Here is a 12,614-nt window from a genome sequence, read left to right on the forward strand (position 1 = left end):
CACCAGATCTGAACTAGTGTTGGTAGCATGCAGGGAAAATATTTTGCAGCATTAACGAAATGACCAACATTTAAGCCAACTGTTGTGTGTGAGAGGAGAGAGTGGATTGTGAGCTATGCAAATAATCCGATTATCACTTTATTTATTAGCTCCTGAATTCTTTTATTTACTTGTCAGGGTTCCTAGCCCACCCCCAAATGGAAAATAACTCAAGGTAATTAGGGCAGAAATCAAAAATGATTAGTGAGACGCCGTTATCCTAAAGAGAATCCAATAAAAGTTTATTTTTCACAACATCATCACAACTTTTTCCAGTACTAAGAATATTTTGGCTGGTTTTTAAGACTACTAATAGTAGGCAGTTGCAGAATTTCATTAGTAGGTGGCAGTCCATGAAAACATTATCTTTTTCTCTTTCTACCCAAATGAATAAGTGGATCCTTAGAGGACCCTCCTCTTTCCACTTCCTTTTTACCAGATGGTGCTGCTGAATAAGATTTCAAGAAGCTTAAAAATTTGCAGTGTAAGGTAATTACTACCAAACCTGTTTTTTGGAATAAATCTAAACTTCTTCTTTTTTTAATTTGGAGAAAAACATGAAGTTATAAAAACCGGCCAAGGTTTTTCAAATTACCCTTTAATATAAAGTATGAAAAAATATAGGACAACATACCTGAAAAAGAACATAAACAGGGCAGCAGTAATGCAGAACAAAAGGACCTACAAAAAGGAAAAAGAACATTATTATAAATAGTTGTTACCAAGAATTGTGTAGACACTGATTCTGGGTTGTGAAAAGCTTGAAAAAAACCTGGGGGGAAGAGGAGTGAGGATTCAGAATTATCTGTATTTTATTTTATTTTTTAGAAATAAATTGAAGTGTGATGGTATAAGTGAAATAAACTCCTACAGTATGGTTATCCTGAATTCTCTGCATAATGCATATTAATAAAATGATGAAATTTTAATCCTCCCTTAGAGCACAATTGTAAGGGAAATGAACTTGTTTCAGATCACCTGATTCTGTGAGATTAGCTCTCCCAAACACATCATTTGGAAAAAAGATCAGTGGGTCAGAATAAGAGTGCCACATTATTTATTGTTTTCAAATTTAACAAGTTTGAGGTCTCTTCAAGCGTCCCTTATTTCCAACGTGCTTTGATCTTATTTCCAACGTGCTTTGATTCCAACATTGTGAAGATTTCTGCGTCCTAATGTCCAAGTGCTAAGGGATTTGGGAACGTTGCATGGAATACTAGAGCAATGAGATGACAGAGCAGGAGTCCAAAAAGTTTTATGGCAAAAAAAGAGCCCTGCCATTTTGATACTGTTATGGCCTCATCTTTCTTTCTGGTTTCCAAGCCTTTTTTTAAAAAAAAAAAAGCTTAAATTTTCTGTGGAATCATTCTTTTGTCAAAGTTTTCACAAACGAGAATGCTCCGGGATTTATTCTAATGTTTAGCTAGACATGTTTTGTGGAGTGTCAGAAAAAACCCTGTGTGAAATATGTTTTTGTACAGTTGGGCATATGGGATTTCATAAGGTGCTAAGTGGTTTCTTTTTTAAAAAAAGAAACAGATGAGAAATGAACTTTGACGCTGAAAGTATATACAGATGATTAGCAACTGAAGTGACGGAATGAAACAAGGGTTAAAAGAAAGCTGCACAGGCAATTTCCACCCTCTGTCTCTATTTAAACATCCCTACGGACACAAACTTTGTCCTTGTCCTAGCCAGCACTGAACTTCTGCCAAAAGCAAAGTAGTGTTAGTTTCAGCAGCCTGTGGTCCAAAAAGTGCCTCCAGCAGCTGTAGTTCTCCTCTGGCCTTGAAGGGACTCCTTCCTGTTCAACCTTCAGCAGAACTTTGGCTTGGGAGCACAGTTCTTTCTCTCTCTTTCAACAGGCAGCTTAGCAGATCACAGGACAAGCTGCTGACTCTCCTTTCAACTCCTTGTCCTTCCTTCTCCCACCCTACTGTTTTCTTTTCTCATGCATAACAGCGCAGGATAGGTCTCTGCTGTGTCCTACTGCCGGTCCCGGGATTCCTGAAGCTTGGTTCCCATTTGCTAGTCTTAGTTTTGTCCTTCACCTGTCCTGGAGAACTGATCCTTGAAGAAGACTCAAAGATTCGTAGAGTTGTAGGGTTGGAAGGGAACCCAAGGGTCGTCCAACCTCCAGCAATGGAGGAAGAACAGGTAACTCACACCACAATGACTAAACTTCTGGAAAAGTCAGGTCAAAAGAAGGGAGCATCTCCCAGGCTGAGACGAGGCCTCCTTCCTCTGCTAGGCCCAACAGGCAGAAGGTGGGTTTACAGACAGAACTAGACTGGCCAAGAAGTCACCAGACAAACTGGGCAGATATACAGATATTAGTAAGTTGGCGTCCTGGACTGAATTCTAGAAAGCATTGTAAATAATATACGAGTCAAGAAATAACTACAGGCAACTTCCCATTTGTGCACATATAGCACACATGCGCCATTTTTGGCACCGGAAGAGGGCGGGGCAGGTTTATGCTGACCCATGTGGGGCCTTGGAATGCACTCCCGTGTAAATGGGGAGTTGCCTGTATAGAGTTTTAAAGCAGCCATTTTGTGAAAATCCCACATTAACCCTTAGTATACCAAAACATAAAAGTAAATAAAAACAGAAACTTGAGCATATTTTGAAGGGATAATAGCCACTTTGTAACAGAGAGAAAATCCTGGTCACAAAAATTATAATTTGGAGTTATGGTGGAATGGAACCTCGGTACCAAACTACAAGATAAGGATAAGGAATAATATCTCTCCCCAAACGACTGTGGGGGTGTTCCTTTACTCCCCCACTCTTTTCAAGGCACATCTATTTTTCTTGCTCCCTCGCTGTCTTTTTCACTTCCCCAAATTTCCTGTCTTTTCTTCCTTCCTGTATCTTTCTCTGTTGATTCTTATTTTCTCTTTCCTCTTTCATGTTCTGTCTTTCGGTTGCAAAAAGTTGGGGCGGGCGGGGAAGACAAGCATTGTGCTGGTTGCTTGTAAAAAAGAAAGCTTGGGATGTATCTCCTGCATATCCCCGACAGACATGCAAGTTAAACTAAGGTTACCAGATTTTTTTCAATGAATCCGGGGACACTTTTCAACTTCAATGGATTTTGTTAGGGGACTGATTTGTAAATCTGGGGACTGTCCACAGGAAAAGGGGACGTCTGTAAATCTGGGGACTGTCCACAGGAAAAGGGGACGTCTGGTAACGTTAAGTTAAACCTAAAAGAGGCTGGAATTCTCCCAGCCCTGTTCCCTTCCCCAACCATTAATGTACATTGGAGGCATTCATCAGGATTTGGGCCGAGCGACAACTAGCAAGTCTACAGAAGCATCCAGACTATGGGCTGACATACAATTATTTCAACAGTTAACTACAATTGCACATATATAAACACTGCTTGTAACTCCCTGCCGTTTTCTCCACGTGCTTCCATTGCTACCTTCTGGCAAAGATCCATGCATAATTTCAGCACAGATATGCCGCCACAGTTGCATCTCAGCATGTTGGTTTAAGTTAATTATTTTATTTTTCCAGCAGTGGGTGATGCTGGCAGCAGTTCAAATTGCTACAAGGCCTTTTTGATCATTAACAGCCAACTTGGGAGCATGTGATTAAAGGCTGGATTCAAACTAAGCTTGCTTCGCTGGGTTTTTTTCCCCTCACCAAAATAGCCTCTGTTCGTTTTTTCAGATTTTTTTAAAAAATCACTCAGACTATTAGTATTGTTTCTATACTTCATGACAAAGAAGATGAAATTTAAAAGCACCTTTGCAAAAGTCTAGGTCACCTGCAGGTACAATAACCTTGTAAAATTTAACCTTTAATGTTTGCCAACTCCACAAAACAAACTCTTCTCACTAGGTAGCTTGGCTTGAACATTAAGTACAATGCATTGTACAGATCAGCACAATCCTGAAGGTAACCTTGCTGTAGGAGTTGTTTTTTTAAGGCTTAATCTTCTACCAGATAAATTGCTACTTTACCTTTACATTTTACTTCTAGTTAGATGAAACTGGCAGGAAGTTTCTCATGTAGCTACTTAAGACAATTTTCAGTGACTAAAAAGTGGACAATTTCAGGGACGCAGAAGCCACATTCATACCATGCATTTAAAGCACTGCGATACCACTTTAATCAGTCATAGCTTCCTTCAAAGAATTCTGGGAGCTGTAGTTTCTTAAGGGTGCTGAGAGCTATTAGGAGCTTATTAGCCCTTCCCAGAGCTACAGTTTCCAGAATGGTTTAAGAGTCAAGCCCTCTGCCCAGAGAGCTCTGTAAATTGTGGCTCTGGGGCGGAAATGGGGTCTCCCAAAAGAAGCAAAAGCCCCTGTCCCCTCCTCTTCTGCTCTGTTACTCCATCAAATGCAGTATTTTCCGCTGCACTGTTGTTACAGGTGAGCGATCCCCCCCAAAAAAAGGTCAACAACTTTTGGTTCCCCCCTCCCCCAAAAAAGCTTAATAAAAGTTAATTTGGGGGCGGCTAAGCTAAATTGGGGGTGCAGGGCGGATCTTTGCACCCCGGCAGCGCATATGCTGACTGCTTTAAAGTGGTGTGATAGTGCTTTAAATGTATGGTGTGAAAGTGGCCAGAGACAATATCCAATCCTCTTGCACAGGACTGTAATATTGAGAGCGGTATGCACTTTTGGTAGCAATACGACACTTACGGACAATGGTCAAGATTCAAAGGGCAGTTTTGCTAATTGGTCAGGACAGCCTCCCTAGATCAAGTCCTGGCCATACTGCCTAACTGGCTCTGCTCCGGTCCTTTCTTAGGTGTTTTTGCCTGGCTAAGATGTTTCCCCGAACTATGGTGGTGCTTCTTGCTTTTTATCAGGGGCGTGTTTTTAAGCAGGGATGCTACAGCACCTCCTGCATTTTTAAGCATCTCTCCACCCCTTCCCTGATAGTGGTGCTACCTAGGTTCTGTAGGAAAAGAACAAAAGTGAATGTAGTCTACGATACAGAGATTAGGTATCACCTAAAAAGGCGGAAAAAGATTTCCTATCTCACACTCTACACAGAAATCCCTTTTGTATCTACTGTATTTTTCGCTCTATAAGATGCACCAGACCACAAGACGCACCTAGTTTTTGGAGGAGGAAAACAAGAAAAAAAAAATCAGAATCTCAGAAGCCAGAACAGCAAGAGGGATCGCTGTGCTGTGAAAGCAGCAATCCCCCTTGCTGTTCTGGCTTCTGGGATAGCTGCACAGCCTGCATTAGCTCCATAAGACGCACACACATTTCCCCTTACTTTTTAGGAGGGAAAAAGTGGGTCTTATAGAGCAAAAAATACGGTAAATAGTGTTGTTGTACTAAACTCTAAAGATAAAAATCCAAATATCCCACACGCCCACAAAACAAAACAAGCTAAAGTTATATCTCATAGCCAAAATAGGACAAGAAACATTGATAGTTATTTTTAAAAACAAATAGATTTCATACCATATAAAACTATAACTGTGTGTTCAGTGGAAACCAGAGCTGTAAATTAACCTGCACTCTGTTGGAATTCTACTCCAGTTTTTTTGCCTTGCCATGACCCATTCATAGTTGATTGATGTCAGAAGGTCAACAAGCGGAGCTCTGCAACATATAGAGCTTGAAATCTTCCAGCTGTACAAATAACTACATCCAGCCGAAAGACTAAAAGTATCTTGAATGAGTGATATATGTTTGACGAGTTCTTTTTATATCATTTACTTTCCCTACGCTGTTTTTATTAGATGCTCATTAAACAACCTGGATTTCACACATCAGCAAATCGCATGTATAAAAGCACCAAATGTTGCTGATAACTTCACAGTAGAAAATCAAAAATTCATTTCTGAACACCGAGCTGAGGCAGAGGTGCAAAACTTGCTGCAAAGCAACTAGATTTTCTAGGAGTGCTATATAGTCCCCCCCCCCTATTCACATCAGTCATATAGTTCCACGCAAATGAAAACTGGAATGCACAATGTAATTTGCTTGTTTAACTAACATTTAATTAGTTATTAATAACTCCAAATTTTAAGTCATTTGTTATGACTGTGCTTAGAAGTATTTGTAGTTTTTGTCCTGTTACTTCCTGTGTAACTTAATTTTAAATTTTCACAAATTAAAAAAATAATAATTAACAGCTCTCCCTGAAAACCAACCTCCTACCCCTTGCTCAGTATTCCTGTCTACTCTAATCCAGTAATAAGCTCCAGTTATCTGTCAATATTAAAAGGGCAGGGCGGCTAATTAAAGGAGAAATTACAATTAATTACTTAAAGGAAGGTGATTTCGTTTGGTGCTATGTGTCTTCCAGTACTTTCAACTCCAGGTGTTATTTAACAAAGAGTTCTTAAACCCCATTCCAGATCTCATAAAAACTCTTTGAATTATAAAATTACAATAAAAGGCACACACCTCTAGCTGAAACGTTTTGTTAAAAAAAATCGACAACTGTGCAAAAACAGGGGGCTACTTGGGTGTATAGGTACCATTGGGACTCTATACATCAAGCACCAAGTCCTTACTTCCTATGACCCTGTGCTTTGAGGTGTGAACTACAGGCAGTTGTGGTCAGGATGCGACCACCACACTGGCCAGAATATTCCTGGTCACTGGAAATCAAGGAGCCAATTCTATGCCAACAACATTTCTCTAACTTCTTCTGCATTTCCTTAGTCACAGCAACTTGTCACCGAGGAAAGCCAGGAGGTTCTCCCAGACACCTTGAGATCAACAGGTGAAGGGTAGTATATGAATTTGATAAATAAATAAAAATAATTTGCCCGCTTGTTAAATCTGGTGCTCCAGGCTCCCTTCCAAATCGCAGGATGCTGACCCTTCCGACCAAAGGCACAGAGATACTTCACAGGGCCCTCAAAAATCCCACTACACAGGTTTCGGCCTGAGTTAGCATCATGCCTGGTTTCAAAATAGACTGTTGTGAAAGGTTTGGCCTAGGAGCCCTCAGCAATGAACAGAAACACTTACATGTTTTCTAATTGTATTTCTATCTGCCTAAGGCATGTACTTTTTAATAAGTAACGCCAAGGAATTTTAATGTCTCTAAATTGCTGCCCTGCAGAAAACGTGGCAAATGCGAGCTCAAGTTTTAGGAACATGAGGCTGCTGGGTTTTTTGGTTTTTTTTCACACACTGTCATGCAGCTGTCCTGGGTTTATTGTGGAACAGCTGTTTTGGATATCACTAACAGGCAGAGCACCTCAGTGCTGGGGGTTTTTTTAAAAAGAGAGAGGGAGGGAGGGGGACTCCTGTATTCTTTCAGCAAAAAATATGAAGGGAAAAGGAAGAAATGCAGGGTACTGGTGCAATTTACTCTTGAGTAAGTAAGGTAAGAGAATAAGCAAGAAACAAAGAAACCAGCTCTTCAGGAAATGAGGCCTCACCATTCTAATTTGAATGAGGTGGTGCTTTTTTAAATGACAATAAATAGTACAATAATAGTAATAAACCTTTTAAGCAATATGTATCAAGAGGCCTGGTCAGGATTGCTTTTATATGCCAATTTCCACGTCACGCTCCAGTTTAGTTACCAGTGAATGCAATTCTTAGGAGGCAAAGTTTAAAACAAATTCTTAGGTGACACTGCAACCAATTTTGATACATTGGATTTAAGATGCATCAGTATCGTACAGGGGCCAAAGTTGGGAAGACCCCAGGGACAAAAACATTTCCTGTCACGTGGTTCATCCTGCAGCAAATAAAAGGCACTAGCGACTTGGGGACATACGTGTCATTTTGACACCTCCAGTTTATGAAGGGGAATCACAGCTCAGTCATCGAACACATGCTTCACTTGCAGAATGTCTCAGGTTCAGTCCCCCAGTATCTCCAGTTAAAAATGTTCAAGCAGCAGGTGATGCGAAAGAGAGGTGCTGCAAGTTTGAGTAGATCTGTCAACAGATTGTCTGACCAGCTATCAGGCAGCTTCGCTTGCTGCTAGCCTTTGCTTGGAAGACTCCCTCTTCCGAGTCAACATTCTATTCAATTAACTGTTTTTAATTACAGTTAACTGCTTCCAGTGCTAATTTCAATCTCTCTTGTAAGTCACTTAAGAGGTTTTGTAATGATCGGGCAGCATACGAATTTTGTTAAATTAATAATACAGTGGTACCTTGGGTTACATACGCTTCAGGTTACATACGCTTCAGTTTACACACTCCGCTAACCCAGAAATAGTGCTTCAGGTTAAGAACTTTGCTTCAGGATAAGAACAGAAATTGGGCTCCGGTGGCGCGGCGGCAGCAGGAGGCCCCATTTGCTAAAGTGGTGTTTCAGGTTAAGAACAGTTTCAGGTTAAGAACGGACCTCTGGAATGAATTAAGTACTTAACCTGAGGTACCACTGTGATTAATATAATTAATATAATATAATATAATATAATATAATATAATATAATATAATATAATATAATATAATATAATATAATGCCTCTCTCCAGGCCTACCAGAGCACGTTCTGTATTGCAATGGTCTTGCTGCTCTCAGTGGGGGAAATCAGCTCACTCAAAGAGTGTGGCATCCAGGGAATAATGCCACAGTTTGCTTCTAGTTTGTGTGCCACTAGTGCAGGAGTGTCCAATGCCAGCATTCAGAGATTTCACCATACAACTGCTGGTGGCATGACTTGGAGGGCACTAGGTGTAGAATCTCTGGCCCATGGGTCAAACTTGGCCCACCAAGGTGTCCAATTTCTCACAATGCCTTCTATCCCCATACTACGCCTAGCCACCCATCAGCTGGCGTCACTGTTGATGTCAGCTAATAGGCAGGAGGGCAGGGTTTAATCTTGTATTGGCTGCACAAACCCGTTCCCCACAGGGGAGAAAACTGCACAGCCAGGGCTAGATTAGCAGAGCAGGGATTAAAGCCCTCTGCAAAAGCACCATCTGAAGCAGCTCTTGAATGAGAGACCCTTCAGAGGGGCAAAGGCTTTCTGGCTGTTCCTGTGCTTCCATCTCAGCCTCTGGAGCATGGGTAGGCAAGCTAAGGCCCGGGGGCTGGATCCGGCCCAATCGCCTTCTAAATCCGGCCCACGGACAGTCCAGAAATCAGCGTGTTTTTACATGAGTAGAATGTGTCCTTTTATTTAAAATGCATCTCTGGGTTATTTGTGGGGCCTGCCTGATGTTTTCACATGAGTAGAATGTGTGCTTTTATTTAAAATGCATCTCTGGATTATTTGTGGGGCATAGGAATTCGTTCTTCTTCTTTTCCCCCCCAAAATATAGTCTGGCCCTCCACAAGGTCTGAGGGACAGCCCCCTGCTGAAAAAGTTTGCTGACCCCTGCTAGTCTGGAGGCTCAAACCCAAGAGTGTCAACTTCCTTAAAGCCTTTAGCAAGTCTACCCCTTCCCCTTTAAGTCTCTGGTCTTTGAGGATTTCTTGTGATGTGATAATGACACCATGTGATTGACAGATGAGCGGTCTCACGCACCTGTTGACTTTGACCAGCAAGACAGGTCCTGATGAGTGCCTGGCCCACGGAGCCAAAGAGCTCCCCACCCCGGCGCAGACCTTCATTCTTAATTTGTGAATGTGGCTGGACCATATTAAAAGAACAGGAAAGGTACACTGCATACAGGGCCAAGGATGCAAAATTCACTAGATCTAACTTTCAAAGAGCCGAGCAAAGATATGCATATGAAATGTGTTTGTACACAAGTCAAAATTCTTAAGTACTTTCCACTTTATCATCTCCTTGGCTATCTTGAAACTCTTTAACTGCTGCAGAATTATAGCAAATATTTTGTATGCCTGTTGCCTACGGGTAACAGGAGTTTGCCCTGTAAGAATCGTGAAGCTTCTTTGGACTTCTTAAGATCAGCAGGCAGGCTGGCATCCAGTATTTCACATACTGTTTCACAGTATGCCAAGGGAAAGGAGATACTCAAGAGACAATTCACCAGAGCTTCTTGACCTTTGCATGAAAGGCTGGCCTGACCTTCATCGGGTTCACTTCTATAATTGTTATTTTTTAATTTGTTAAGTTTTTTTAAAACGTATTTCTTTTTAAAAGATATATTTAAAAGAAAAAACCAAAAGCATGCTATAATACTACAATATATAACTATTAATGCAATTTGCTATATCAATTAAACTAATTTTCACAGCTACAACGATTTAATAATCCCGCATATCTTCAAATAAGATCAAAGATCAACAAGAAAAATAATCACTTCCATGCCTGCCGAATGTTATTTTACAACCATGTTCTTAAATAACCCCCAGCAGAAAATATAGATTTCCTGAGGCTTACACTCAATTATTCCAATATTAAATAAATGCGATTTTTTAATTTAAAAAAATGCCTTGCTCTCCACCGCACCCCCATAAATAGGTTTCTTCACCTTACCAGGCATACCATTATCGTATGCTTTAATTAATCAGCTATCTGTTGAATGATAAGTTGTATTTTTCCAATTCTGGCCTATTAATATTCTGAGAGTTGTCACTAAATAATCATTTCTATGTCATCTTCTTGTACTCAGCCTATAAAGTAACCAAATAACATCACCATTCACCCTCTTGGAAGATCATAATACCAACAATCATTTTATTTCTGATATAACAAAATCCCAGAATATCTAGATTTTTATACACACCTACATAATGTGGAATAGGCTAGCTCCCGGCAAGTTGTATCGCCAGCAATGATCTGCATGCTCAGGGTATATTTCATTGGAAACGCAAAATAAATTTAACACGTATTTATTTGGCTTGCTTGTTCCATTAATTTCAACAGAATAAACATGTTTCCTTTGGGCAGAGGGATAAAGCCAGAGACTACAGGAAAAGTTAACAGTGATCTCAAGGTATCTCATAAAAATTCTTGTGGAATACTCTGCCCACAGAGATTCAGCAAGCACCTTCCCTGCCAACTTTTAAATATCTGCTGAAAACCCTTTTTTTCTGCCAGGCCTATGCAGGAGTATTTCTCCGACAATGGTTTACTGATTGTTTTTAACTTTTTGCTCTTTAAAAAAAAAAAAAGTGTTATGTTATCTTTTTAATGTTGTAAACCACTCTAATATGTTTTGCGATTTAGCAGGAAGTTAAGTAAGTAAATGTACTCCAGAAGACCTAATGTATATACAGTGGTGCCTTGGGTTACAGACGCTTCAGGTTACAGACTCCGCTAACCCAGAAATAGTACCTCGGGTTAAGAACTTTGCTTCAGGATGAGAACAGAAATCGTGCGGCGGTGGCAGGAGGCCCCATTAGCTAAGGTGGTGCTTCAGGTTAAGAACAGTTTCAGGATAAGAGTGAATTAAGTTCTTAACCTGAGGTACCACTGTAATACAATTTGCAAATTGATTCATACTGTGTACTGATGTCATAAGGTGAAGATGACATCTTTCTCCTTATATAATATTAATTGTATCTGATAACAAAAAGCACTTTCTCTTGCATAATTACTACATCAGTTCATGTATCATTTACACCAGCAAGGCTTCACTGAGCACATAAATAGTTTGTTCATGTACATTTCATACTGAGGTATAGAACATCTGCATGAAATTGCGCAATGGAGAGAACTGCAGAATTCCAATGAATTTTAGAGTCTTCACTTTTGCAAATCTTTCAAGGTTAAAAAATAAAACTAGGAAGAAGAATATTAGTCTGCCCTTTCTGCCTCTGCTGCCTAACTCAGGAGTCTGGAAAGGAAAGGAAAATTGCTTAACTATAGGTAGCCTGAGCAGCTGAAGTAGTTTCTGTATTAGGTTCTACACCTAGTTTTGTCACAGTCATCATGAATTTCCATGCAATTTTTGCAGGGCTATTAGGTAGCATAACAAACTTAGTTTCCAAGCACTCTTTGGGCAATGTGATTCCATATTGTTCCATAAATATGATGGAAGTATAGTGCATTAAATATTTTCTCTCCGAGTTCATACAGCTTCTGAACTTAGCAATCCAAAACTTGAACAAAAAATTGTATTTCAAAAAAACTAATGATGACATGCTCCTTCAGTACAGAGAAGTGGAGGGGATTTTTTTAATACGATACAACAATGTCCATAAATGACAGGTCAATCATTTGTTCCACAGGCAGGCAACTCTATCCAATTGCTTTTGTCACAGTCATTGCAAACATTGGTGTGTTTAGCCATTGTGTAGCTGTGTGTAGTTCAATAAACATTTATTATGTTTTCATTCTCCTGTTAATCTCTACTACTACGGAGAATTTCTGTAAGACTTCAAATCATCTGCTATCATCTCAATCAGATGGAGAAGAAAAGTCTAGGAATGGTGATGGTGGTAAGGAAACATCCCAACCTCAACCCCCCAAAAAACTTTCTGCACTCCGGTAAATATTTGTCATCTCTTTTCAGGCCCGGGGCAAGGAATTTAGCAGCAACCCGCCACTGCTCTGCCTCTTAAATTCATGTTATATGGGAAATGAATAAAACAATTTGTCAGGCGCAGATTGGGCTCCCGGCCAAGTTAGCTACACCTACACCAGCACAGCTGTTAAGATACTCTTGAGCATTTCTGCCAACAAGCCCCAAGCAAACTGCAGAGAGATAAGATCAAAAGGATGCCTAATACATGATATTAAACAAGAGATTGTGTAGATTCT

At 40.2% G+C, this 12,614-nt stretch overlaps 1 protein-coding gene across 1 annotated transcript in view; it reads right to left on the bottom strand.

Moving 5' to 3' along the window:
* TMEM135 (transmembrane protein 135) overlaps positions 1-12,614 on the bottom strand; it is a 174,888-nt gene that overhangs the window by 68,613 nt on the left and 93,661 nt on the right. The window contains exon 6 of the mRNA XM_081909969.1: positions 674-720. Coding sequence (XP_081766095.1) covers positions 674-720 — 47 coding nt within the window. The remainder of the gene's footprint in view (positions 1-673; positions 721-12,614) is intronic.

This window comes from Podarcis melisellensis (genome assembly GCF_964234715.1).
Source record: "Podarcis melisellensis genome assembly, chromosome: 4".
NCBI lineage: Eukaryota > Metazoa > Chordata > Lepidosauria > Squamata > Lacertidae > Podarcis > Podarcis melisellensis.